The following is a 27,868-nucleotide window of genomic DNA, read 5'->3' as shown; positions in this document are numbered from 1 at the left end:
GTGATGGGGACACAGCCACACCACGGGGACTCTGCTGTGCCACATGGGGCTGTGCCACCGTCCCCCAGCCCCGGGTTGGTGGCAGTGAGGTGACACCTCACAGGACAAGGGGCAGGGAAGGCCTGGCATGTCCCCAGGTGCTCACAGCAGTGACCCGTGAGGAGGGGACATTTCCCTCCCCTCCTTGCTCGGCCGAGCACGGGGACGAAGGTCTTGGTGGGGAAACTGAGGCACGGGGCGGGTTCCCCCCCCCAGATTTGCAGCTCTCTCCTATCCAGCACCCGCTCAGCACCGCAGGATGAAGGCTCTCCTCCTCCTCCTCCTTGCCCAGCTCTGCTCAGCGTCACTTGTCCCCGGTAGGTGAGGTTTGGGGGTGACGGGGGGGGACACGCACCCCGAAATCGCTGCGGTGGGGTGCGATGGAGCTGGGTTTGTGCCCCCGCAGAGAAGGAGAAGGACCCCGAGTACTGGCGGCGGCAGGCGCAGGAGACCCTGCGAACCGCCCTGCGGCTGCAGCACCTCAACCAGAACGTGGCCAAGAACCTCATCCTCTTCCTCGGCGACGGTGAGACGGGAAGGGGGACCCCGGGAACCGCGGTCGGGATAACGGGGCTGCTGCCGGGAGCTGCGCTTGGGATAAGCTGGGAGCTGGGATGAAATGTATTTGCAGTAAGCTGGGAGCTGGGATAAAGTGGGTTGGCAACAAGTTCGTTGCTGGGATAAACTGGATTTGGAATAAGTTTGGTGCTGGGATAAACTGGGTTTGCGAAAAAAAAAAAAGGAGCTGGGATAAACTGGGTCTGCAATAAGTTGGGAGCTGGGATAAACTAGATTTGGAATAAGTTTGGTGCTGGGATAAACTGGGTCTGCAATAAGCTGGGAGCTGGGATAAACTGGGTTTGTGTTAAGCTGGAAGCTGGGATAAATTGGACTTGGAATATGTTCGTTGCTCAGATAAACTGGGCTTGCAGTGAGTTGGAAGCTGGGATAAACTGGATTTGGAATAAGCTGGGAGCTGCCATAAACTGGATATTTGTTAAGCTGGGAGCTGGGATATATTGGACTAGGAATAAGTTCATCACTCAGATAAACTGGGCTTGCAGTGAGGTGGGAGCTGGGATAAACTGGGTTTGTGCTAAGTTAGGAGCTGGAATAAACTGGGTTTGCAACAAGTTCATTGCTGGGATAAACTGAATTTGGAATAAGTTGGTGCCGGGATAAACTGGGTTTGCAAAAAAAAAAAAACTGGGAGCTGGGACGAACTGGGCTTGCAGTAACCTGGGAGCTGGGATTAACTGGGTCTGCAGTAAGTTGGGAGCTGGGATAAACTGGGCTTGCAGTAAGTTGGGAGCTGGGATAAACTGGGTTTGGAATAATCTGGGAGCTGGGATAAAATGGATTTGGAATAAGTTTGGTGCTGGGATAAACTGGGTTTGCAAAAAAAAACCAAACTGGGAGCTGGGATGAACTGGGCTTGCAGTAACCTGGGATAAACTGGGTTTGTGTTAAATTGGGAGCTGAGATAAACTGGGTCTGCAATAAGCTGGGAGCTGGGATAAACTGGGTTTGCAATAAAAAATGGGAGCTGCGATAAACTGGGTTTGTGTTAAGCTGGGAGCTGGGATAAATTGGACTTGCAATAAGTTCATCGCTCAGATAAACTAGGCTTGCAGTGAGGTGGGAGCTGGGATAAACTGAGTGTGCAATAAAGCGGGTGCTGGGGTAAACAATTTGCAGTAAGTTGAGAGCCAAGATAAACAAGGTTTGCAACAAGTTCATTGCTGGGATCAACTGGATTTGGAATAAGTTTGGTGCTGGGAGAAATGAGGTGCTGGAAAAAAATAGGAGCTGGGATAAACTGGGCTTGCAGTAAGTTGGGAGCTGGGATAAACTGGGTTTAGAACAAGTCAGGAGCTGGGATGAACTGGGCTTGGGATAAGTTTGGTGCTGGGATAAACTGGGTTTGCAATAAGTTGGAAGCTGGGATGAGCTGGGCTTGGGGTAGGTTTGGTGCTGGGATGGATTTGTTTTGCAATAAATGGGGTTCTGGGATAAACTGGATTCTGAATAAGTTGGGAGCTGGGATGAGCTGGGTTCACGATCAGTTTGGAGCTGGGATGAGCTGGATTTGTGATAAACTGGGTGCTTGGATGGATTTGTTTTGCAATAAATTTGGTACTGGGATAAACTGGATTCCGAATAAGTTGGGAGCTGGGATGAACTGGGTTTGCAGTAAGTTGGGTGCTGGGATAAACTGGGTTTGTGATAGGTTGGGAGCTGGGATAAACTGGATTTGTGATAAACTGGGTGCTGGGATAAATTTGGTTTGGAATAAATGGGATACTGGGATAAACTGGATTTGTGATAAACTGGGTGTTAGGATGGATTTGGCTTGCAATAAATGGGGTACTGGGATAAACTGGAATCTGAATAAGTTGGGAGCTGGGATGAGCTGGGTTTGCAATAACTGGGTGCTGGGATAAACTGGGTTTGCAATGTGTTTGGAGCTGGGATGAGCTGGATTTGTGATAAACTGGGTGCTGGGCTGGATTTGTTTTGCAATAAACGGGGTGCCGGGGTTCTCGGGGTGCTGGGAAGCGCCCGTCCTCGGCGCGGGGCTAATGGGTCCCCGGGCAGGCATGGGCGTCTCCACGGTGACGGCTGCCCGCATCCTCAAGGGGCAACTGCAGAACCTCAAGGGCGAGGACAGCCTGCTGGAGATGGAGAAGTTCCCCTACGTGGCCTTGGCCAAGGTGAGCCCCCCCACTTTGGACCCTTTAACTCCTCCGGGACGTCCCCACGAGGGGACACGATGCCCACCGCGAGGTCACGGGCGGGCGGGCAGCATTGAGCAGGAGCTGAAATTAGGTCAGGGGCAAGCGGAGGGAGCTGGCTCGCGTGCCCGCTGGCGCTGCCAGCATCCAGCGCGTGGGAACCAGGCGGGGAAGCCACAGGACAACCCTCCTCCCGCCTCCCCCTCCTTCTTCTGGGGTCATTTTGCTGAACAAAAGGGTTTTTTAATGATTAAATTGGAAGTTGTGGCTGCTCCCCGCCGGCTCCTTTCGCCCCACGGGGGATGCTGGTGGTGGTGGCTTCTCTCTCCCTGTGGAAAAATAGGTGGGAAGAAGGCCAGAAAAAGCAAATTGCAGCAAAGGGATCGGGAACCACCACGGGGGAGCAAAAGAGGGGTCAAAAAGAGGAGGTACGGGAAGGAAACTGGATCTTGGGAGTCCAGTGTCACCAAACAGCTTGGGGACAGGAGATTCAGGGGGAGGAAGAAGAGGAGGATGGAGCCCCAAGGTGGGGATGATGGTGGTGATGACGTCCATGGTGTTGAGAATGGTGGTGGTGGTGGCAATGGTCATGGTGATGGTGGAGATAATGGTGATGATGGTGGTGACAGTGATGATGGTGAAGATGATGGTGGAAACAATGGTGAAGGTGAGAATGATGATGATGGAGATAATGTTGATGATGATGGTAATGAGGATGATGATGGTGGAAACAATGGTAAAGGTGACAATGTTAGTGATGGAGATAATGGTGATGATGGTGGTGATGATGATGGTGGTGATGATGATGGTGGAAACAATGGTGAAGGTGACAATGATGGTGATGGTGGAGGTGATTATGATGGTGAAAACAATGCTGATGGTGACAATGATGGTGATGGAGATAATGATGATGATGATGATGATGATGGAAACAATGGTGATGGTGACAATGATGGTGATGGTGGAGATAGTGGTGATGGTGGTGGAAATGATGATGGTGAAGATGATGGTGGAAACAATGGTGAAGGTGGCAATGATGGTGATGGAGATGATGGTAATGATGGTGGTGATGATGATGATGATGGTGACGATGATGGTGGAAACAATGGTGAAGGTGACAATGATGGTGGTGGTGCAGATGATGATGGTGACAATGATAGTGATGGAGATAATGGTGATGATGGTGGAAACAGTGGTGAAGGTGATAATGATGGTGATGGTGGAGATAATGGTGATGATGGGGATGATGATGAGGATGAGGATGATGAAGATGATAGTGGAAACAGTGGTGAAGGTGACAGTGACGGTGGTGGTGGAGATAATGGTGATGATGACAATGGTAGTGGTGGAGATAGCAGTGATGATGGTGGTAATGACGACGATGACGACGACGACGATGATGATGATGATGATGATGATGATGATGATGGTGACGATGATGGTGGAAACAATGGGGAAGGTGACAATGATAGTGGTGGAGATAGTGGTGATGATGGTGGTAACGATGTCCATGGTATTAAGAATGATGGTGGCAATGGCAATGATGATGGTGGAGATAATGGTGATGATAGTGGAAACGATGATGATGGTGACAATGGTGATGGTAGTGGTGGTGGAGATGGCAGTGGAGATGCTGGTAATGCTGATGGTGGCAATTCCTTTATCTCTTCACCTTCCCAGACCTACAACACAAACGCGCAGGTGCCTGACAGCGCAGGCACGGCCACCGCCTACCTCTGCGGCGTCAAAGCCAACGAGGGGACAGTTGGCGTCAGCGCCGGCGTCACCCGCGACCGCTGCAACACCACCAAGGGCCAGGAGGTGACCTCCATCCTCCGCTGGGCCAAGGATGCAGGTGAGGGGCTGGGGGGGCCAGCAGGACAGAGAATGAAGCGGTGGGGTTTGTGAATGTTCCCACCCTCATCGTCCCCTCAATTCATGGTGCAGGGAAGGCCGTGGGCATCGTCACCACCACCAGGGTGACCCACGCGACACCCAGCGCCGCCTACGCCCACTCTGCCAACCGCGAGTGGTACTCGGATGGGGAGATGCCCCTGGACGCCGTGGAGGGCGGCTGCAAGGACATCGCCCGGCAGATGGTGGAGAACATCCCAGACATCGAGGTAGGGATGGGGCCACCGGGGAGGTGGGCTGGAGGAGGACAAGGCTGTGGATAGATGTGGAACCAGAGCCACCCATGGGTGCAGACCCAGAACCCCCAGTAGATGTGGAACCAGAACCCCCCATGAGTGCAGACCCAGAACCCCCAGCCGATGTGGAACCAGAACCCCCAGTAGATATGGAACCAGAACCACCCATGGGTGCAGACCCAGAAGCCCCAGTAGATGTGGACCCAGAACCCCAGGTAGATGTGGAACCAGAACCTCCAGTAGATGTGGACCCAGAACCCCCAGTAGATGTGGACCCAGAACCCCCAGTAGATGTGGAACCAGAACCTCCAGTAGATGTGGAACCAGAACCCCCAGTAGATGTGGAACCAGAACCTCCAGTAGATGTGGAACCAGAACCACCCATGGGTGCAGACCCAGAACCCTCAGTAGATGTGGAACCAGAACCACGCATAGGTGCAGACCCAGAAGCCTCAGTAGATGTGGAACCAGAACCCCTAGTATATGTGGAACCAGAACCTCCAGTAGATGTGGAACCAGAGCCACCCATGGGTGCAGACCCAGAACCCCCAGTAGATGTGGAACCAGAACCTCCAGTATATGTGGAACCCGAACCTCCAGTAGATGTGGAACCAGCTCAGCAGCCTCCTCCTGACTCATTCTTCCCATACCCCAAACCCTCCATTTTCCCCCCGATTGTGCTCCTCTCTGTGGATTCACTCCGAAATCCATCCCTGTAAATAAATCCTCTTCTGTCCTTCAAAATAGCCCCAAAGCAAAACATCTCACCCTGTTATTTAGCTCTTTAATAGCCTCTTCTTCTCTTTTTTTCCCCTTTAATATAATTTTAACTCTGTCCCGGGCTGGAAATAATTATATAGTGGGGAAAGGACATTTTTTTTCCCTTTTTTTGGTGCTTAATAATTTTGGCGATGGTGTTTTGCAGCATTATAATTCACCTTCTGCGCCGAGAAAAGGGGAACGAAAAAAAAATCTCCGCTTGATTATAAATAACAGAAGCCAAATAAATTGGGCTCCAAAGCAAACAGCGAGAGCCGCGGGATCGGGCTCCGTCCCGGCGGGTTCAGGCGGGGACCCCGATGTGGAGCATCCTTCCCACAGAATGCAAAAAAAAAGCTTTCAAAAAGCCAAATTCACTGCTGGAAATGGTTATTTTTGCCTTGGTTTTTAATTAATAGGAAGAGATTCAGGGTTATTTTGAGTGAGGTGAAATTCCTCGGGTGTTTTCTTTTCAACAACCAGGGTTTTCCTGGCCTTCCCGCTGCTCCTCGCTGGGGTTTTCCCCCCTTTCAACCCAAATTGGAGGAAAAAAAATAATTAAATGCATTTTTGAAGTGTATGGGTTTTTCCCACCCCCCCCCCTTTTTTTTTGCAGGTGATCTTGGGTGGTGGGCGGAGATATATGTTCCCTCTAAATACCCCTGACGTGGAGTATCCACACGAGGGGAAGCATCAGGGAACGCGCCTGGACAGCAGGGACCTTGTCCAGGCATGGCACGACATCAAAGCCCCCGGCAAGGTGATGGGGACAGTGTTTTGGGGGGCATCCAGCCCCCTGTGACCTTCCCAGGGGGTGGGATGTTTTGGGATGGGGGGTATCAAGCCCCCCTGGGGTGGGCAGAGGCGATGAGGAGGTGACCACCTGCCTGTCCCACGTCCTCAGGTGGCCAAGTACGTGTGGAACCGGCGGGACATGCTGGCGCTCAACCTCAGCCGCGTTGACTTTCTCCTGGGTGAGTCCCAGCACCCAAGGGTGCCCCCCAGCCTCGAGCGAGCGCTTTTGGGGGGGACCCTGGGGGCTGGGGAAGCTGGAGAGGCCAGTTACCCACTGGGGATGCTGGTATCCACCCAGGGATGCTCCTACTCCTCTAGTTCTCCTGGGGATGCTGGTAGCCCGAAGGGATGGTCTTACCCTCCCCAAGGATGCTCCTACTCCCGCAGGGATGCTGATATCCTAGAGGGGGGGTTGTTACACCCCCAAGGAAGCTCCTCTCCCCCAGGGGTGCTCCTACTCCCCCAGGGATGCTGGTACCCTAAAGGGGTGTCGTTACACCCCCAAGGGTGCTCCTACTCCCTTAGGGATGCGATGCTGGTACCCTAAAGGGGGTGTTGTTACATCCCCAAGGATGCTCCTTCTCCCCCAGGGATGCTGGTACCCTAAAAGGTTGTCATTACACCTCCAAGGATGCTCCTACTCCCTCAGGGATGCGATGCTGGTACCCTAAAGGGGGTGTTGTTACATCCCCAAGGATGCTTCTTCTCCCCCAGGGATGCTGGTACCCTAAAAGGTTGTCATTACACCCCCTGGGGATGCTCCTTCTCCCCCAGGGATGCTGGTACTCTAAAGGGGTGTCGTTACACCCCCAAGGATGCTCCAACTCCCCTAGGGATGCGATGCTGGTACCCTAAAAGGGTGTTGTTACACCCCCAAGGATGCTCCTGCTCCCTCACGGATGCTCCTACTCTCCAGGGATGCTGGTACCCTAAAGGGGTGTCATTACACCCCCAGGGATGCTCCTACTCCCCCAGGGATGCGATGCTGGTACCCTAAAGGGATGTTGTTACACCCCCAAGGATGCTCTTACTCCCCCAGGGATGCTCCTACTCCCCCAGGGATGCTGGTACCCTAAAGGAGGGTTGTTACACCCCCAAGGATGCTCCTACTCCCCGAGAGATGCTGGTACAACCCCAAAGGGATGCTGGTGCCCCAAAGGGATGCTGGCACCCCGCTAGGGATGCTGGAACCCCAGAGGGATGCTGCTACTCCCCTCCCAGGTTGCACTTTCACCCCCTGGGGATGCAATGTGTTTTTTTGGCTCAAGATTTGGCCGGGCCGGAGGAAGGAAGGGCTGGGAGCATCCTCCCAGCTCCTATGTGATCAGCTTGGATCCCATCATGGGTGAAATGTTTGCTCCAGCACGAGAAGCAAGCGGTGCTGCTGGACTCGCCCCCCCCACCCCCCACGCACCTCATTTTATTTTTGTTTGCTGGGGAAAGGATGTCCCCATCAGTGTCACTGTCCCCAGGTCTCTTCGAGCCGGGTGACATGGTGTACGAGCTGGACAGGAACAACGAGACGGATCCGTCCCTCACCGAGATGGTGGCTGTGGCCATCAGGATGCTCCAGAAAAATCCTCAGGGGTTCTTCCTCCTGGTTGAAGGTTGGGAGAGAGGAGGAGAGGGTGCAAAGTGGATCCAAAGCAGGAGCAGGGAGGGAGAGGCGGGATGCAAAAAGGGGGGAGACAAAGAGGGATGTGGGATGCAAAGCTGGGGATGTAAAAAAGGGGGGATGGAATGGGATGGGGGTTGTATGAAGGGGAGATGAAAAGGGGAGATATAAAAATGGGGATGAAAAGGGATGGGGGGTGTATAAAGGGGGATGAAGGAGGGGGTTGTATAAAGGGGGGATAGATGGATGGGGTTGTATAAAGGGGGGATGAAATGGGATGAGAGTTGTATAAAGGGGGGATAAAGAGGGATGGGGAGTGTAAAAAGGGGGGATGAAAAGGGATAGGAGTTGTATAAAGGGGGGATGAAGAAGGATGCGGGTTGTATAACGGGGGATGAAGGGAGGGGATGTAAAAAGGGGAGATGAAGAAGGATGGGGGTTGTATAAATGGGGGATAAAAAGAGATGGGGGTTGTATAAAGAGGGGAGGAAGGGGGGGATGTAAGAAAGGGGGATGAAGAGGGATGGGGTGTGAATAAATGTGGGATAAAAAGGGATAAGGGTTGTATAAATGGGGGGTGAAGGAGGGGGATGTAAAAAAGGGGGATGCAAAGGGATGGAGGTTGTATAAAGGGATGAAGAGGGATGGGGGTTGTATAAAGGGGGGAGCAAAGAAGGTGATGGGGGGATGTAAAAAAAGGGAGATGAAGAGAGGGATGGGGATGCAGAAGGGGGAGCAAAGAGGGAGGCAAAGGGGGGAATGCAAAAAAAGGGGGGATTGCAAAAAAAAAGGGGGGTTAAAGAGAGAAGATGTAAAGGGGGAAGCAAAAAGGGTGACGGGGATGTGAAAAGGGGGATAAAGAAGGATTTGGGATGAGAAAAGGGGGGATAACGAAGGATGGGGGATGAGAAAAGGGGGGATAACGAAGGATGGGGGATGCAAAAAGGAGGGGGGTGACTAGGGGGATGGTGGGTGCAGAGGGGGGAGCAAAGAGGTGGATGAGGGATGCAAGAAGGGGTAGTAGGAGCATGGAAAGGGGGAAAAAGTAGGGGGTGCAAAGCAGGAGGGATAAAAGGGGTGACAGGGGATGCAAAGGAGGGTGTTGGGGCTGCCAAGGCGGGGTGGAGGATGAGGAGGAGGAGGGCGATGCCGAGCGGTGCCGGGCACCACAGGCGGCCGCATCGACCACGGGCACCACGAGGGGAAGGCGAAGCAGGCGCTCCACGAGGCGGTGGAGCTGGACCGAGCCATCGGGCTGGCCACCCGCCTCACCTCGACCCAGGACACCCTCAGCGTCGTCACCGCTGACCACTCGCACGTCTTCACCTTCGGCGGCTACACCCCGCGCGGGAACCCCATCTTTGGTGAGTTCTGGTTGGGGCATCAACCCAGGGGACACCTTGGGGACATCCCCACCCCACTGACGGTGCCACCGCTACCAGGTCTGGCACCGATGCAGAGCGACGTGGACCGCAAACCCTTCACCTCCATCCTCTACGGCAACGGCCCCGGCTATAAAATCGTGGCGGGCGAGCGAGAAAACGTCTCCGCGGTGGATTTTGGTGAGTGTGTAATGGGGTGAAACCTCCTCACATTGTTCCACTGTAGCTAAAATGAATCAGAGAATCATAGAATCACCAGATTGGAAGAGACCCACCGGATCATCGAGTCCAACCATCCCCATCAATCACTAACCCATGTCCCTCAGCACCTCATCCACCCGTCCCTTAAACCCCTCCAGGGAAGGGGACTCAACCCCCTCCCTGGGCAGCCTCTGCCAGGGACCAAGGACCCTTTTAAGGGAAAAAAAAAGCTCTGGAATGGGAATTCTGCAGGGCTGTTTTGTCCTTTGTCTTGAGGAAAACTCAGTTCTCTCTGCAGAACATTAAACTTTGCAAACCCCTTCTTTACACATGCTCAAAAATTCCTTTTCGAAGCACAGACTTAACCAGAGTGCTTTCAGTGTGTGAGATGTGCCTGGCTTCATGGAAGCTTTGGTTTTTCGTGGAATCATAGAATCACCAGGTTGGAAAAGACCTCTTGGATCATTGAGTCCAACCATTCCTATCAACCACTAAACCATGTCTGTGAGCACCTCATCCACCCATCTTTTAAATATCTCCAGGGAAGGTGACTCAACCCCCTCCCTGGGCAGCCTCTGCCAGTGCCCAATGACCCTTTCCATGAAATATTTTTTCCTGATGTCCAATCTGAACCTCCCCTGGTGGAGCTTGAGGCCATTCCCTCTCATCCTGTCCCCTGTCCCTTGGGAGCAGAGCCCAGCTCCCTCCTCTCCACAACCTCCTTTCAGCTTTCAGAGCAGGATTTTCAAGTTATCCTCATTTTAGGCTTCTTTTTTCCCCAGCTCACGCCAACTACCAGGCTCAGTCCGCGGTGCCGCTGCGCCAGGAGACCCACGGCGGGGAGGACGTGGCCGTTTTCGCTCGTGGCCCCATGGCTCATCTCCTCCACGGCGTCCACGAGCAGAACTACATCCCCCACGCGATGGCTTACGCCGCCTGCATCGGCTCCAACCGAGCGCACTGCAACGCTGCCAGCCGCCCCGCGGCCGCTGCCTCCGTCCTCCTGCCCTTCCTCGCCCTCCTCATCCTCCTCTGCTAAACCAAACCACCCAGCGGGATTTATTTTTAATTCCTACCCCCCTCTATTTTAATTTTTTTTTTTTTTAATTTCTTTTTGGGAAAGAGGACGAGGGAAAAAAAAAAGAAAGACTCAGCGGAGCAAAAGCAGCCGCCGGCGGTTTGATGCTGGGAGCTGCCTCTGTAAATACACGGTTCGTCCCCTGTAATTAGCAGCCCCGTCCCGAACCCGCTGTGGGATTTAGGGTGGGAGACGGAGCCTCGGTGGATAAAACCCCCTCTTTGAGCGAGACGCGATGGGGCCGCGTCCCGAAACGCCTCCCGCTCGCCCTTGGCTGAGGACTCGCCCTGGCACCCAACTCGTCACACGTGTGGCTGCCCAGAAACCACACGAAGACAGGGAAAAAAATTAACTCGCTGGGTTAATTTGTCCCCAAAATCGTGGTCTTTTTGCCTCCTGGGTGGTTCGTTTCGCTCGAAAATCCTCCGGGTGGAGGCAAATTGTGGCCCAGGGAGAGGGTTTTGGGGAGCTGGGGGGGGTTGGGGAGCTGGGAACTGCAGGGAGAGGGGGGTGTAAGGGGGATATAAGCCCTCTTCATTAGGGCTGGGTAATTAGGGAGTGTAATTAGAGGGGGGAGGTAATCACTATGCATGTGCAAATGGTTCCTTGCACGTCCAAATGCTGCTGTGCACGTGCAAAAAAAAATCACAGAGCCTGGGTGAATGGCTCCTTGCACGTCCAGACCCCACTGTGCACGTGCAAATGGCTCCTTGCACGTCCAAGTGCCACTGTGCATGTGCATAAAAAAGTCACAGCACCTGGGTGAATGGTTCCTTGCACATCCAAGTGCTGCTGTGCACGTGCAAATGGTTCCTTGCACATTCAAACGGCTCCTTGCACATCCAAGTGCCACTGTGTACACATAAATTGTTCCTTGCACTTCCAAATGCCAGCATGCACGTGCAAAAAAAGTCACAGAGCCTGGGTGAACAGTTCCTTGCACGTCCAAATGCCACAGTGCATGTGGAAATGGTTCCTTGCACGTCCAAGTGCCACCGTGCACATGGAAATGGTTCCTTGCACGTCCAAGTGCTGCTGCGCGCATGCAAAAAAAAGTCATAGCACCTGGGTGAATCCTTTCTTGCATGTCCAAGTGCCACCATGCATGTGCAAACAGTTCCTTGCACATCCAAGTGCCACTGTGCACGTGCAACGAAAAGTCAGAGAGCCTGGGTGAATGGCTCCTTGCACGTCCAAATGCCACCGTGCACGTGCAAATGGTTCCTTGCATGTCCAAGTGCTGCTGTGCACATGCAAAAAAAAGTCACAGCACCTGGGTAAATGGTTTCTTGCATGTCCAAGTGCCACCATGCATGTGCAAATGGTTCCTTGCACGTCCAAGTGCCACCGTGCACATGGAAATGGTTCCTTGCACGTCCAAGTGCTGCTGTGCACATGCAAAAAAAGTCACAGAGCCTGTGTGAATGGTTCCTTGCACGTCCAAATGCCACCATGCCCGTGCAAATGATTCCCTGCACATCCAAATGCCACCGTGCATGTGCAAACAGTTCCTTGCACGTCCAAGTGCCACTGTGCATGTGCAAAGAAAAGTCAGAGAGCCTGGGTGAATGGCTCCTTGCACATCCAAATGCCACCATGCACGTGCAAATGGTTCCTTGCATGTCCAAGTGCTGCTGTGCACGAGCAAAAAAACTCACAGAGCCTGTGTGAATGGTTCCTTGCACATCCAAATGCCACCGTGCACGTGCAAGCGGTTCCTTGCACGTCTAAGTGCCACTGTGCACGTGTGAATGGTTCCTTGCACGTCCAAATGCCACTATGCACGTGCAAATGATTCCCTGCACATCCAAATGCCAGCATGCACATGCAAAGAAAAGTCACAGAGCCTGGGTGAATGGTTCCTTGCACGTCCAAATGCCACCGTGCACGTGCAAACGGTTCCTTGCACGTCCAAGTGCTGCTGTGCACGTGCAAAACGCCACAGTGCACGTGCAAACGCTGCTGTGCCCGTGCAAAGCAGTGCACACACCCAACTCCTCACACACACCTCTTGGCTATTTACACCCCCCCCAGCCTCCCAGATCCCCCTCAACCCCTCCAACCTCCCTTTTTTATTTATTTACCCACTTTATAAATAAATCCCCGCTCTGGTTTCTCAGTAACCAGCAAACTTTGGTGCAGGCGGTGACCCGAGAGGCCCTGGATTTAATTTTTTTTGGGGGGGGGGGAGGCTGTGACACCCCCACTTTGCTCAGCGCCCTTTGCACCCAACCACAGCCCATCCCCGTGGCGTTGGGGCTTCCCAGAAATCCAGCCCCGCCGAGCTATGTTTAACCACTCCCGGGGTGCTTTGTGGGTTTGGGGGTTCAGGGAGGGGGGGTTTGGGGGTTTGGGGGGGGCGGGAACTGAGTTTTCGTGGTCAGGGATTTGGCACCGAGCTGGTGGCCACTGGGGCTACCGGCCAAATGCCGCATTGGCTGCTGGGGCCAAAGCAAAGAGGCTTTTTTTAGGGGTGGGGGGCACCCCAAAAATAGGAAAAACTCAAAGCAAGGCTTTACTCACCTTGCAGGTGTCAAATGCCTCATAAGCTGGGCAAGTGACCCCAAAAATAAGTGGATTGGGAGTGTTTTTAAGATCATTTGTCCCCCCATGGATGTTTGGCACTTTGGGGACCCCCCTTAAGATACTGGGGACCCCCCGAGATATTGGGAGCCCTCCAAGATATAGGGGACACCTCGTCTGCCCCGTCTCTAGCAATAAATAAACTTTTATTTCATACAGGATTCATGGGAAACACAAACACGGTTTAGGAGGGGGCTTGAAAAATGCTCCCCCCCCTCCATAAATTCCAGCATCCAACCCATTCCAGAGCTTTTTTTTTCCCTTAAAACCAAGGTTTTACACAGCTTGGAGGCATCAAAAAGCCTCAAAATTCAGGTAAGTGACCCCCCCAAATGGATTTGGATGGTGGGTTTGGGGTGGGTTTAAGACACTGATGGATGCCTGGAGTTTTGGGGACCCCCCAAAATATTGGGGACCCCCCATCCATAGCGATAAATAAACTTTTATTTTATACAGGATTCATGGGAAACACAAACACGGTTTGGAGGGGCTTGAAAAAATGTTCTCCCCTCCCCCCAAATTCCAGCATCCAACCCATCCCAGAGCTTTTTATCCCTTAAAATAAAAGGGGGGGGGCAGACAGAACCCCACTTTGGGTTTGCCCTGGATTTAAGCCCCCCCTCTTTTTTTTTTGGTGGGGGGGTGATGATGATAAGGTTGGAGCTGATTTTATTTTGGGGGTCCCAGACAGAGGAGGGGGGGCCCTGTATTTGGGGTGATTTGGATTGTCTGGAAGGGGGGACACCCCCGTATTTTTTGGGGGGGAGGAGTTGTCCCCCCAAATCCTGCACCGGGGACGATGGCGATGGCTTCAGCTCCTGGCACAGGGGTGGCACGAAGAAGAGGGGAGGACTACGCACCCTGTGTAGAGGAACATCAGTGGGTGTGTCCCCCCAAAAAATAGGGGTGCCCCCAAATTGGGGGGCACTGGGCGGGGGGACACAGCCTCACCGGGTTCTGGGGGGGTCGCTCCAGCTGGACTTTGATCTCGGGGCAGGGGGAATCGGGGGGTCGGCGGCCTGTGGGGTTGAAAGGGGGAGCTGTGAGGATGCCAGGGGGTGTCCCAGCCCCACGGTGTGGGAGCTCGACGCCCCAGAAATGGGCTACCTGGGGGGGTGCCGGGGGGGTCACCCGGCCAGGGGTCGTTGGGGAAGGCGTCGCGGTGGGTCCCCGAGGGCGAGCGGCTCTCCTGGGGGGGCAGGAGGAGGTCAGAGGGGCCCTGCCCCCCCGGGCCCCCCCTCAGCACCCCCATACCCGTCCCGGCTCGCTGGGCTCCTCGGCGCTGCCCAAGCTGCTGGCGCTGGATGAGGAGCGGGAAAAATCGGGCGGCTCCGGCTTCTCGGGCCTGGAAAGGGACAGGGGACATCCTCATCCCCATCCCTTTCCATCCCATCCCCATCCCATGCCATCCCCATCCCCATCCCCATGCCCATCCTCATCCCCATCCTCATCCCCATCCTCATCCCCATTCTATTCCATCCCCATCCCCATCCTCATCCCCATTCTATTCCATCCTCATCCCCATCCCATCCTCATCCCCATGCCCATCCCCATCCCATCCCCATGCCCATCCCCATGCCCATGCCCATGCCCATGCCCATCCCCATGCCAATCCCCATGCCAATCCCCATGCCAATCCCCATCCCAATCCCCATCCCATCCTCATCCCCATCCCATCCTCATCCCCAACCCATCCCATCCCCATCCCATCCTCATCCCCATCCTCATCCCCATCCCATTCTCATCCCCATCCCATCCCCATCCCCATCTCCATCTCCATCCCCATCCTCATCCCCATTCTATTCCATCCCCATCCCCATCCCATCCTCATCCCCATCCCCATCCCCATCCCCATCCCATCTCCATCCCATCTCCATCTCCATCCCATCTCCATCTCCATCTCCATCTCCATCTCCATCTCCATCCCCATCCCATATCCATCCCCATCCCCTCCCCATCCCATCCCATCCCCATCCCATCCTCATCCCCATCCTCATCCCCATCCCATTCTCATCCCCATCCCATCCCCATCCCCATCCCCATCCTCATCCCCATCCCATCCCCATCCCCATCCCATCCTCATCCCCATCCCCATCCCCATCCCCATCCCATCTCCATCCCATCTCCATCTCCATCCCATCTCCATCTCCATCTCCATCTCCATCTCCATCCCCATCCCATATCCATCCCCATCCCCTCCCCATCCCATCCCATCCCATCCTCATCCCCATCCTCATCCCCATCCCCATCCCCATCCCCATCCCCATCCCCATCCCCATCCCCATCCCATCCTATTCCATTTGAGGTGCTAAGGGCCATGGTTTAGTGATTGATGGGAACGGTTGGACTCGATGATCCGGTGGGTCTCTTCCAACCTGGTTATTCTATGATTCTATGATCCCCATCCCATCCCCATCCCCATCCTCATCCCAATCCCATCCCATCCCAGTCTCCTGTCCCCACACCCTGTCCCCATGCCACCAGGCCTCCCTGTCACCCTCACCTCCTGCCACCTGCGCCCATACCACCCAGTGACCCTCCTCCATCCCTGTGTCACCCCCGCATCCTGGTGTCACCCCCAGTCCCAGGGCCACCCCACAGTTACCATGGCAACCTGTACCAGTGCCACCTCATCTCAGTTCCACTCCCCATCCTGGTGCCACCACCCAATCCCAGTGTCAACCCCCAACCCGGTGTCACCCCCACCATCCTGGTGTCACCTCAACCCAGTGTCATTCCCATCCTGGTGCCACCCCTCATCCCAGTGTCACCTCCCCAATCCCAGTGTCACCACCCCCGCAATCCCAGCGTCTCCCCTGTCCCAGTGTCCCCCCAATCCTGGTGCCACCCCTGTCCCGGTGCCACCTCTCAATCCTGGTGTCACCCCCCCCAATCCTGGTGTCACCTCCCATCCCAGTGTCCTCCCCAATCCCAGTGTCCCCCACCCTGTCCCAGTGTCCCCCCCCAATCCCGGTATCACTCTCCTATCCTGGTGCCCCCCCATCCCGGTGCCACCCCCGTCCTGGTGTTCCCTCCCCATCCCAGTGTCCCCCATCCCGGTGTTCCCCTCCCTATCCCGGTGTCACCTCAATCCCAGTGTCCCCCATCCCAATGTCCCCTCCCCATCCCGGTGTCCCCCACCCTATCCCAGTGCCCCCCTCTCTATCCCAGTGTCACCCCCCCCATCCCAGTGTCATCTCTGACACGGTGTCCCCCCCCATCCCACTGTGTCCCCCCCCATCCCGTTCCCCCCCTTGTCCCGTTCCCCCGCTATCCCGTTCCCCTCCGCTATCCCGTTCCCCCCTCATCCCGTCCCCCCGCTATCCCGTTCCCCCCCATCCCGTTCCCCCCCCATCCCGTTCCCCCCCTATCCCGTCCCCCCGTTATCCCGTTCCCCCCGTCCCGTTCCCCGCTCCGTCGGTACCGGTCGGGGCGGCTCTCGGGCGAGCTGTGCGCGGAGGCGGCTCCCTCCGGGGGGGCGGCGGCGGGCCCGTCCCTAGCGGGTGAAGGCGGCGGCGGGCGGTGAGGGGCCGCCGGGGGGGGGACACTCAGCCCGGTGCCGGCCCCGGGCCCCGCTCACCTGCCGCCCGGCGCCTCCTGGATGCTCTCGATGCCGATGGCGCTGGAGCGGCGGGAGCCGAGCGGGCCGGGCCGCCGCCGCGAGGGGCTCTTCCCGGGCACCAGCAGCGCCTGCGGGGGTCACCGGTAAACCGGGGCGGGGGGGGGGGGGGGGCACACAGCGGGGAGAGAGGGGACGGGGCCGCGGCGGGGGGTACCCACCTCCTCCACCGAGCCCAGCCCGATGGCGCTGCCGCGGCGGCCCCGACGGCTCCCGGGCACCAGCAGCGACTGCGGGCGGCACCGCGTCACCGGCCCCGGGGGGAACCGGCACCGGAGGGGACGGGGGGAACGGGGACACCGGGAATGAATGGGGCAGCGGGGCGGGGCTTGGGGAGGGGGCGTGGCTTCGCGGCAAGGGGGCGTGGCTTCGGGATGAAGGGGGCGTGGCCAGCGCTTGAAGGGCGCCGCGCGGTCTAAGGAGGGGGCGTGGCCTCGGTCAGACGGGCGCTGATTGGCTGAGTGCGACTGGGGGCGTGGCCAGAGCGACACAGGAGATGTAGTGGGCGTGGCCATAGAGGTTGGGGGCGTGGCCAGAGCGGCACTGGGTCGCCGTAGTGGGCGTGGCTTGGGCGTTGGGGGCGTGGCCAGAGCGGTGGCGCAGCCAATGCGGCTGCGGGGGGCGTGGTCGGGGGCGTGGCCAGGGCAGTGTGGGGGGTGGTCACGTGATTTTAAAGGGGCGTGGTGGCGAGCACTAGAGGGATCGAGGGGACCGGGAATGAATGGGGCAGTGGGGCGGGGCTTGGGGAAAGGGGGCGTGGTTTGCCTCGACGGGGGCGTGGCTTGGGGCTAAAGGGGCGTGGCCAGCGCTTGAAGTGAGCACCTGGCCTCAATGGGGGCGTGGCCTCGGTCAGACGAGCGCTGATTGGCTGAGTGCGACTGGGGGCGTGGCCAGAGCGGCGTGGGGCTCATAGTGGGCGTGGCCATGGGGTTGGGGGCGTGGCCAGAGCTGCTGGGATGATCGTGGTGGGCGTGGCCTGTGACATTGGGGGCGTGGCCAGAGGGGGCGTGGCCAGGTGGATTTGCTTGTCCGTGTGGGCGTGGCCATGTGAGTGTGGGCGTGGCCAGGTGAGTGTGGGCGTGGCCAGGTGAGTGTGGGCGTGGCCAGGGCGGGGGTCGCTCCGGCCGGTGCCGTCGAGGGGTTCGTTGTGGGCATCGGGTGGGGGGGACACGATGGGACAGAGCAGGATGGGTCAAGGGGAATGGAAAAATCTGTGCCCCACAGACCCCCCCGCCCCCCAACCCTGGCACCCCGGGGTGCCCTGCGGCTTGTACAACCCCCAGACACCCTCACCCAGCATCTGTGGGTGCTCCACCAGCCCCTCACAAACCCATAGATGCTCCACCAGCCCCTCGCAACCCCCTAGATGCTCCACCAGCACCCCAAGAACCTTTGCACCCACATGGACACCCCAGCCCCCAAAGTCATTTGAGGAGATCTTGCACCCCATGGACACCCCAAGCTCCCCTGCACCCCATGGAGAACCCCAGCACCCAAAAGTACCCCAGCACATGCCCACGGGGTGCCCCACGAGACCCCGCGGCCTGCAGGTGCCCCCCCCCAGCACCCAAAGGTGCCCTAAGAACCCCCCCGGCCACCTCCCAGCACCCAAAGGCCCCCCAGGAGCCGTCGTGCATGGACAGTCCCAGCACCCCAGGGTGCTCGGGGAGCCGGGGTGGCACTGGGGGGGTCCGGTGGGGGGTCCGGCCCCCCCCGAGCCCCACCTTGAAGGACTCGAAGAATCCCGGGGCGGCGGCGCCGTTGTCGGGGCGCTCCTCGTCGGGGCTGAGCCCCAGCATGGCCTGGCTGCGGGCCTGCAGCTCCTCGTGCAGCGTCTCCAGCAGCGCCGCCCGCGTCCGCTCCTGCGGCAGCCACACGGGCACCGCGGGCACCGGCATCCACCGGCAACCCCGGGATCCCTGGCACCCTGGACCCCCTGACACCAGCACCCCACGCAATCCCAGGATCCCCAGCACCCCTTGGCATCCTCCAGCACTTCCTGGGACACCCCCTGGCACCCCTTGGCATCCTCCAGCACCTCCTGCGACCCCCCTGGCACCCCTTGACATCCTCCAGCACCTCCTGGGACCCCCCTGGCACCCCTTGGCATCCTCCAGCACCTCCTGGGACACCCATGGTACCCCTTGACATCCTCCAGCACCTCCTGGGACCCCCCTGGCACCCCTTGGCATCCTCCAGCACCTCCTGGGACCCCCCTGGCACCCCTTGGCATCCTCCAGCACCTCCTGGGACACCCATGGTACCCCTTGACATCCTCCAGCACCTCCTGGGACCCCCCTGGCACCCCTTGGCATCCTCCAGCACCTCCTGGGACCCCCCTGGCACCCCTTGGCATCCTCCAGCACCTCCTGGGACACCCATGGTACCCCTTGACATCCTCCAGCACCTCCTGGGACCCCCCTGGCACCCCTTGGCATCCTCCAGCACCTCCTGGGACCCCCCAGCACCCCTTGGCATCCTCCAGCACCTCCTGGGACACCCATGGTACCCCTTGACATCCTCCAGCACCTCCTGGGACCCCCCTGGCACCCCTTGGCATCCTCCAGCACCTCCTGGGACCCCCCTGGCACCCCTTGGCATCCTCCAGCACCTCCTGGGACCCCCCAGCACCCCTTGGCATCCTCCAGCACCTCCTGGGGCCCCCCTGGCACCCTCCAGCACCTCCTGGGACCCCCCTGGCACCCCTTGGCATCCTCCAGCACCTCCTGGGACCTCCCTGGCATCCCCCAGGACCCGCCAGCACCGGTCCCCCCCAAGGACCCCTGGATCCCTCAACACTCCAGAACCCCCAGCATCCCAGGCACCTCCAGCATCCCCCAAGCAGCCCTGGATCCCGGGATCCCTGGCACCCCCATATAACCCCCGGGACCCCCCTGGACCTGCACTCGCAGCATCACCCACACGCACAGCATCGCTGCAGGAGCTGCACTCGCAGCATCACCCACACGCACAGCATCGCTGCAGGAGCTGCACTTACAGCATCACCCACACGCACAGCATCGCTGCAGGAGCTGCACTTACAGCATCACCCACACGCACAGCATCGCTGCAGGGGCTGCACTCGCAGCATCACCCACACGCACAGCATCGCTGCAGGAGCTGCACTTACAGCATCACCCACACGCACAGCATCGCTGCAGGAGCTGCACTTACAGCATCACCCACACGCACAGCATCGCTGCAGGCGCTGCACTCGCAGCATCACCCACACGCACAGCATCGCTGCACGAGCTGCACTTACAGCATCACCCACACGCACGGCATCGCTGCAGGGGCTGCACTCGCAGCATCACCCACACGCACAGCATCGCTGCACGAGCTGCACTTACAGCATCACCCACACGCACAGCATCGCTGCAGGGGCTGCACTCACAGCATCACCCACACGCACAGCATCGCTGCACTCGCAGCATCACCCACACGCACAGCATCGCTGCAGGAGCTGCAATCACAGCATCACCCACATGCACAGCATCGCTGCACTCACAGCATCACCCACACGCACAGCATCGCTGCAGGAGCTGCACTTACAGCATCACCCACACGCACAGCATCGCTGCAGGGGCTGCAATCACAGCATCACCCACACGCACAGCATCGCTGCAGGAGCTGCACTTACAGCATCACCCACACGCACAGCATCGCTGCAGGAGCTGCAATCACAGCATCACCCACACGCACAGCATCGCTGCAGGAGCTGCACTTACAGCATCACCCACACGCACAGCATCGCTGCAGGGGCTGCACTCGCAGCATCACCCACACGCACAGCATCGCTGCAGGAGCTGCACTTACAGCATCACCCACACGCACAGCATCGCTGCAGGAGCTGCACTTACAGCATCACCCACACGCACAGCATCGCTGCAGGCGCTGCACTCGCAGCATCACCCACACGCACAGCATCGCTGCACGAGCTGCACTTACAGCATCACCCACACGCACGGCATCGCTGCAGGGGCTGCACTCGCAGCATCACCCACACGCACAGCATCGCTGCACGAGCTGCACTTACAGCATCACCCACACGCACAGCATCGCTGCAGGGGCTGCACTCACAGCATCACCCACACGCACAGCATCGCTGCACTCGCAGCATCACCCACACGCACAGCATCGCTGCAGGAGCTGCAATCACAGCATCACCCACATGCACAGCATCGCTGCACTCACAGCATCACCCACACGCACAGCATCGCTGCAGGAGCTGCACTTACAGCATCACCCACACGCACAGCATCGCTGCAGGGGCTGCAATCACAGCATCACCCACACGCACAGCATCGCTGCAGGAGCTGCACTTACAGCATCACCCACACGCACAGCATCGCTGCAGGAGCTGCAATCACAGCATCACCCACACGCACAGCATCGCTGCAGGAGCTGCACTTACAGCATCACCCACACGCACAGCATCGCTGCAGGGGCTGCACTCGCAGCATCACCCACACGCACAGCATCGCTGCAGGAGCTGCACTTACAGCATCACCCACACGCACAGCATCGCTGCAGGAGCTGCACTTACAGCATCACCCACACGCACAGCATCGCTGCAGGCGCTGCACTCGCAGCATCACCCACACGCACAGCATCGCTGCACGAGCTGCACTTACAGCATCACCCACACGCACAGCATCGCTGCAGGGGCTGCACTCGCAGCATCACCCACACGCACAGCATCGCTGCAGGGGCTGCAGTCACAGCATCACCCACACGCACAGCATCGCTGCAGGAGCTGCACTTACAGCATCACCCACACGCACAGCATCGCTGCAGGGGCTGCACTCGCAGCATCACCCACACGCACAGCATCGCTGCAGGGGCTGCAGTCACAGCATCACCCACACGCACAGCATCGCTGCAGGAGCTGCACTTACAGCATCACCCACACGCACAGCATCGCTGCAGGAGCTGCAATCACAGCATCACCCACACACACAGCATCGCTGCACTCGCAGCATCACCCACACGCACAGCATCGCTGCAGGAGCTGCACTCGCAGCATCACCCACACGCACAGCATCGCTTGCCCGCAGCACCCTCATTCCCAGCACCCACCGCATGGGCAGCACCCTTGAATATACAGCAATCAGGCCCCCCAAGCCCCATTCAAACCCATCCCTGCTGCAAACCCCTCTCCCCCGCTGCAACCCCAGCTCCGTCGCAGCCCTCTCTGCGCCCCCGCGCTCAGCACCCACCTCCAGCTTGGCGAACTTCTCGGCCTTGTAGCAGGCGTACTCGGCGTTGATGAGCTTGGTCAGCAGGAACTCCTGGAACTCGGGGCCCTGCAGGAGAAGGTGAGGGGCAGCCCTGGGTGGGTGCCCCCCCCCCGGGGATCCCCCGCAGCACCCAGGGGTGCTCACCTTCCTGAAGACCGCAGGGTCCGGCAGCGGCGGCCCGAAGAAGGGAACGTCGTCACGAGCAGTGACGGAGACCTGCGGCGATAGGGGGTGATGGGGCAGCTCGGGTGGGGATGGGGAAACTGAGGCACGGGGGGTCACCTCGTAGAGGGTCCCCTGGGGGTGATGGGGCAGCTTGAGTGGGGATGGGGAAACTGAGGCACAGGGGGGTTACCTTGTAGAGGGTCCCCTGGAGGTGATGGGGCAGCTTGTGTGGGGAAACTGAGGCATGGGGGGGTCACCTTGTAGAGGGTCCCCTGGGGGTGATGGGGAAACTGAGGCACGGGGGGGTCACCTTGTAGAGGGTCCCCTGGGGGTGATGGGGAAACTGAGGCACAGCAGGTGTCACCTTGTAGAGGGTCCCCTGGGAGTGATGGGGCAGCTTGGGTGGGGATGGGGAAACTGAGGCACGGGGAGGGTTACCTTGTAGAGGGTCCCCTGGGGGTGACGGGGAAACTGAGGTATGGGGGGGGTTTACCTTGTAGAGGGTCCCCTGGGAGCCCCCCTGCTCCAGCTGCACCACCACGAAGGCGTGGAGGAAGTTGGAGGCGATCATGTCCGGGACGAAGGGGGTGTTCTCGTCCTGGAAGACGACGGCCACGATGTCGTTGCCGATGTGACGCTTGCGCTGAAGCTGTGGGGACAATACGGGGTGGGGGGGGACCACACGACATGGGCAGGGGGTGTCCCTGCAGCTTTGCATCTCATAGACACCCCCCCAGCACCCATGGGTGTTCCACCAGCCCCTCACAACCTTATAGATGCTCCACCAGCCCCTTACAACCACCTAGATGCTCCACCAGCCTCTCAGATGCTCCACCAGCCCCTCGCAATGCCATAGATGCTCCACCAGTTCCCCAGATACTCTACCAACCCCATAGATGCTCCACCAGCCCCTCACAACCCCCTAGATGCTCCACCAGCCCCTTGCAAACCCATAAAAACTCCACCAGCCCTTGCAACCCCATAAAGGCTCCACCAGCCCCTCACAACCCCATAGATGCTCCAACAGCCCCGTAGATGCTCCAACAGCCCCGTAGATGCTCCATCAGCCCCTCACAACCCCATAGATGCTCCAACAGCCCCGTAGATGCTCCACCAGCTCCTCACAACCCTGTAGATGCTCCAACAGCCCCTCAGATGCTCCAACAGCCCCTTGCAAGCCCGTAGATGCTCCAAAAGCCACATAGATGCTCCACCAGCCCCGTAGACGTTCCACCAGCCTCTCACAACCCTGTAGATGCTCCACCAGCCCCCCCAGCACCCCTAGATGCTCCACTAGCACCTCAGATGCTCCACCAGCCCCTTGCGACCGCGTAGATGCCTCACCAGCCCCTCAGATGCTCCACCAGCCCTTTCAACCCCACAGATGCTCCACCAGCACCCCAAGAACCTTTGCACCCCACGGACAATCCCAGCACCCAAAGAGTACCCCAGCAGACCCTGGTCCCATTGACACCACCAGCCCCTGTGCCCCACAGACGTTCTCCAGGTGCCCCACCACCCCTTGCGCTCATGATCCCTCCAAGAACCCCAAAACCCCACCCCAACCCCACCTGCTGGGCGTCCCCCTCGGTGTAGGGCAGCTTGGTGGAGACGTGGAACATGATCTCCTTGTCGCGGAAGTTGCAGTAGATCGACTCGCTCCCCGTCTGCCCGTGGGTCACGTCCAGCCCCCCCCGAAACCTGGGGGTGGCGAAGGGGCACAAGCACCCTGATCCCGAGCTCCAGGGGTGCCCCCCCACCCAGAAGACCACCCTCCACGTACCCCTTGAAGTCCCTCAGCTGCACCCGTTGACCCAGGACATCAAGGAATTCAGTGAACGCTGGACTCTCCTCCGTGGTGCCGAAGAGCTCCTCCTCGGAGGTCTAGGGTGGGGTGGCCGTGGGTGCCAGCACCCACCCGGGACACCCCCCCCCCCAAAAAATCACCCACCCCATACCTGCCCCAGTTTTTGGTAGATGACCCCAAATTTGAAGTGGTTGCTGAGCACGTGCTCATCGAAGGCGAGGATGAGGCGGGACGCCTAGGGGGTCAGGACGGGGTGGAGGTTGGGTGGGGGGCACCCATGGGTGTCCATGGTCCCCTCCAACCCCGCACCCTGTTCACCTTGGGGTAGAGCACGGGGTAGAAGCGATCCACGTTGATGTCCTCGCACACCAGCTGTGGGAAGGAAGGGGGACGCCAAGGGTGCTGCAGGGTTTTGGGGTGGGGGGCACCCATGGGTGCTGCTGGAGAGGGGGGGCACCCACCTTGGCCATCTGCACCACGTTGGGGAACTCGGCCAGGCAGGAGATGGGCACCACGTCGTGCAGGGTGCGGGCGCGGGTGCTGAGGAGCAAGGTGGGCGTCAAGGGGGGCTCCAACCCCCCCAAGCCAGCACCCATGGGTGCCCCCGGCGCCCTGCTCACCGCAGCAGCAAGTGGAGATGCTCCTGCTCGTCGTACTTGAGGGAGAAGACGAGGTGGCCCAGCGCTGGGTCCAGGGAGTAGTAGTTGAAGTGCTCCTGTGGGGAAGGGGACAAGCACCCAAGACCGTGGAGCACCCACGCCATGGGGCACCCACTCCGTGGAGCAACCACATCATGGGACACCCATCCATGCCCATATCATGTTTGTGGGACACCCATTTCCATGGGTATCCCAGCCTGGAGGTACCAGTTCTTATGGAGAACCCAAACTCATGGGCACCACATCTGAGATACCATCACCTATGGAGAATCCAAACCCAGCACCACATCTCCAGATGATACCATCACCTATGGAGAACCCAAACTCATGGGCACCACCTCTCCAGATACCATCACCTATGGAGAACCCAGACTCATGGGCACACACCCACTGGGCCACCCATGCCCATGGGCCACCCCTCTCCATGTCTATGGGGCACTCATGCCCATGGGTGGCCCCTCATCTTACAGGCTTCCCAAGCCCATGGATGCTCATGTCCGCAAGCACCCATGCCATGGGGCATACAGGCCCCTCAGCACCCATCACTATGGAGCGTTGATGTCCATGAGCACCCACACCCACAGATGTCACCACAGTGATCACACACGTGTGATGAGACACCCAGAGCCACGAGCACCCAGAGTTATGGAGACCCTGTGTCCATGAGCACCCATACCATGAACTTCCATGTCCATGGGTCTCCCATGTCTGTAGATTCCCACATCCATGGCCATGAGCACCCATACCATGAACAACCATGCCATGAGCACCCATGTCCATGAGCACCCATGTCCATGGGTCCCCCACATCTGTAGATACCCACAATCACGTCCATGAGCACCCATGCCATGAGCACCCATGTCCATGTGTCTCCCATATCTGTAGATCCCCAATCCATGTCCATGAGCAACCATGCCATAAGCACCCATACCATGAGCACCCATCTCCATAAGCACCTATGCCATGAGCAACCATGCTCATGAGCACCCATGTCCATGAGCACCCATACCCATGGGTCTCCCATGTCTGTAGATACCCACAACCATGTCCATGAGCACCCATACCATGAGCACCCATGCCAGGAGCAACCATGCCATGAGCACCCATATCCATGGGTCTCCAGTGTCCACAAGCACCCACACCCATGGGTCTCCCATGTCTGTAGACACCCACATCCATGTCCAGGAGCACCCATATCCATGAGGAACCATACCATGAGCACCCATGCCATGAGCAACCATGCCATAAGCACCCATACCCATGGATCTCCCACGTCTCTAGATACCTACATACCTGTCCATGAGCACCTACACTCATGGGTTTCCCATGTCCATGAGCACCCACACCCATGGGTCTCCCGTGTCTGTAGATACCCACAACCACGTCGATGAGCACCCATGCCATAAGGAATCCTGCCATGAGCACCCATACCACGAGCACCCATGCCAGGAGCACCCATACCCATGGGTCTCCCATGTCTGTAGATACCCACAACCATGTCCATGAGCACCCATACCATGAGCAACCATGCCATGAAGACCCATGTCTGTAGGTCTCCCATGTCTGTAGACATCCACATCCATGTCCAGGAGCATCCATATCCATGAGGAACCATACCATGAGCACACATGCCATAAGCACCCACACCCATGGATCTCCCACGTCTCTAAATACCTACATCCCTGTCTATGAGCACCCACGCTCATGGGTTTCCCATGTCCACGACCACTCACACCCATGGGTCTCCCGTGTATGTAGATACCCACAACCATGTCCATGAGCACCCATGTCATAAGGAATCATGCCATGAGCACCCATACCATGAGCACCCATGCCAAGAGCAACCATGCCATGAGCACCCATATCCATGAGTCTCCAGTGTCCACAAGCACCCACACCCATGGGTGTCCCATGTTTGTAGACACCCACATCTATGTCCAGGAGCACCCATATCCATGAGGAACCATACCATGAGCACCCATGCCATAAGCACCCATACCCATGGATCTCCCATGTCTCTAGATACCTACATCCCTGTCCATGAGCATCCACGCTCATGGGTTTCCCATGTCCACGAGCACCTATACCTATAGGTCTCCCAAGCCCGTAGACACCCACACCCATACCCACGAGCAGCCCCGTTTATGGGGTCTCCAAGCCCCCCCAGCCTCACGGGACACCCCCCCACCCCACCCTGGCACCCCCCCCCCCTCACCTTGCCCAAGAAGTGCTTGCGGTAGATCTTGGCCGTGTGGTTGCCCTCGAGCTTCGCCCGGACGCTGGGCGCGGGGGTCGGGGGCGACTCGGGGGCCTCGCTCAGCCGGTGGTTGGTGCCCTCGATCCAGTAACCCCCGAACTGCGGCAGGAGGATGAGGGGGAAGGGCCCCTCCCGGCCCAGCACCTGCACCCAGCACCGCGCCGAGGTGGGTGCCGGGACCAACCCCCAAACCAACCAACCCCTCAACCGCTCGCTCGTCTTTGCACCCAACGCCGTTGGGGCTCTACCTCGTGGACGCTGGGGTAGGGGATGTAATCCTCCTCCGTCTGCAAGACAACGGGGGGGGGTGACGGCCACGCCAGCACCCATGGGTGCCAGTTGGGGTGCCCCCCACCCCCAGCCGTGCCCACCTTGAGCGGCGGGGGGACGCCGTGGCGCTGCTGGGCCATCCTACCGCCCCGCGCTGGTGGCTTGGGACACGTCTAGGTGCCTCGGGGAGGTCCGGGGGGGTCCATGGTGCCTCCTGGGATGGGGGAGGAAAAGGAGAACTACCCCCCCCCCCCCACAAAGCTCCTCGCCGTGACGCTCAGCGGCGTTAACCCTGAAGCCTAATGATGGCAGCACGCCAAGCGCCGCCTCGGGAGCGGCCGGGAGCTTGATGGGGGGGGTGGGGGGAGCAGCTCAGGGATTGCGGAAGGGGGATTGGGAGGTGAAAGGGGAGGGGGGGGGCTGGCTGCTGAGACCCCCCCAAAACTCATCGCACACACACCCACCCAACCCCGCAGAGCGCCCCCTGCCGGCCGGAGGCGGCACCGCGCGGGCA

The 27,868-nt window shown here is 58.5% G+C and overlaps 2 protein-coding genes across 2 annotated transcripts; one reads left to right on the top strand and one right to left on the bottom strand.

Annotated features, from left to right (window-relative positions):
* The first annotated feature begins 204 nt into the window (after nucleotides 1-204).
* On the top strand, nucleotides 205-10,738 carry ALPL (alkaline phosphatase, biomineralization associated). The gene is made up of 11 exons (XM_069874933.1): nucleotides 205-356; nucleotides 446-565; nucleotides 2,638-2,753; nucleotides 4,455-4,629; nucleotides 4,722-4,897; nucleotides 6,300-6,443; nucleotides 6,588-6,657; nucleotides 7,951-8,085; nucleotides 9,266-9,457; nucleotides 9,536-9,655; nucleotides 10,459-10,738. The coding sequence occupies exons 1-11, from the start codon at nucleotides 299-301 to the stop codon at nucleotides 10,713-10,715; spliced, it is 1,563 nt and encodes a 520-aa protein (XP_069731034.1). The 5' UTR covers nucleotides 205-298; the 3' UTR covers nucleotides 10,716-10,738.
* Nucleotides 10,739-14,122: 3,384 nt separating this feature from the next.
* On the bottom strand, nucleotides 14,123-27,532 carry RAP1GAP (RAP1 GTPase activating protein). Its single transcript, XM_069874927.1, has 20 exons — nucleotides 27,456-27,532; nucleotides 27,333-27,371; nucleotides 27,043-27,228; nucleotides 24,789-24,883; nucleotides 24,630-24,708; nucleotides 24,487-24,540; nucleotides 24,320-24,403; nucleotides 24,145-24,245; nucleotides 23,933-24,062; nucleotides 22,855-23,010; nucleotides 22,341-22,412; nucleotides 22,176-22,262; nucleotides 18,681-18,818; nucleotides 17,118-17,186; nucleotides 16,918-17,027; nucleotides 16,762-16,833; nucleotides 14,592-14,682; nucleotides 14,445-14,526; nucleotides 14,289-14,356; nucleotides 14,123-14,198 (listed from the first exon to the last, which is right to left on the bottom strand). Exons 1-20 carry the CDS (start codon nucleotides 27,492-27,494, stop codon nucleotides 14,190-14,192), a joined length of 1,761 nt encoding a protein of 586 aa, XP_069731028.1. The 5' UTR covers nucleotides 27,495-27,532; the 3' UTR covers nucleotides 14,123-14,189.
* Nucleotides 27,533-27,868: the final 336 nt, after the last annotated feature.

Source organism: Phaenicophaeus curvirostris, chromosome 22 (genome assembly GCF_032191515.1).
Source record: "Phaenicophaeus curvirostris isolate KB17595 chromosome 22, BPBGC_Pcur_1.0, whole genome shotgun sequence".
Taxonomy (NCBI): Eukaryota; Metazoa; Chordata; class Aves; order Cuculiformes; family Cuculidae; genus Phaenicophaeus; species Phaenicophaeus curvirostris.
The sequence above is the reverse complement of the archived record's forward strand: the minus strand, read 5'-3'. Positions and strand labels throughout refer to the sequence as shown.

Excerpts from the sequence above, each read along its gene's own strand:
- ALPL (XM_069874933.1), top strand. The coding sequence starts at position 299 with ATGAAGGCTCTCCTCCTCCTCCTCCTTGCCCAGCTCTGCTCAGCGTCA. Across the intron at positions 4,630-4,721 it reads CCGCTGGGCCAAGGATGCAG|GGAAGGCCGTGGGCATCGTC; the intron begins GTGAGGGGCTGG and ends TTCATGGTGCAG. Across the intron at positions 8,086-9,265 it reads GTTCTTCCTCCTGGTTGAAG|GCGGCCGCATCGACCACGGG; the intron begins GTTGGGAGAGAG and ends CGGGCACCACAG.
- RAP1GAP (XM_069874927.1), bottom strand. The coding sequence starts at position 27,494 with ATGGCCCAGCAGCGCCACGGCGTCCCCCCGCCGCTCAAG. Across the intron at positions 24,884-27,042 it reads GCAAGCACTTCTTGGGCAAG|GAGCACTTCAACTACTACTC; the intron begins GTGAGGGGGGGG and ends CCTTCCCCACAG. Across the intron at positions 23,011-23,932 it reads CCGAGGGGGACGCCCAGCAG|CTTCAGCGCAAGCGTCACAT; the intron begins GTGGGGTTGGGG and ends TTGTCCCCACAG.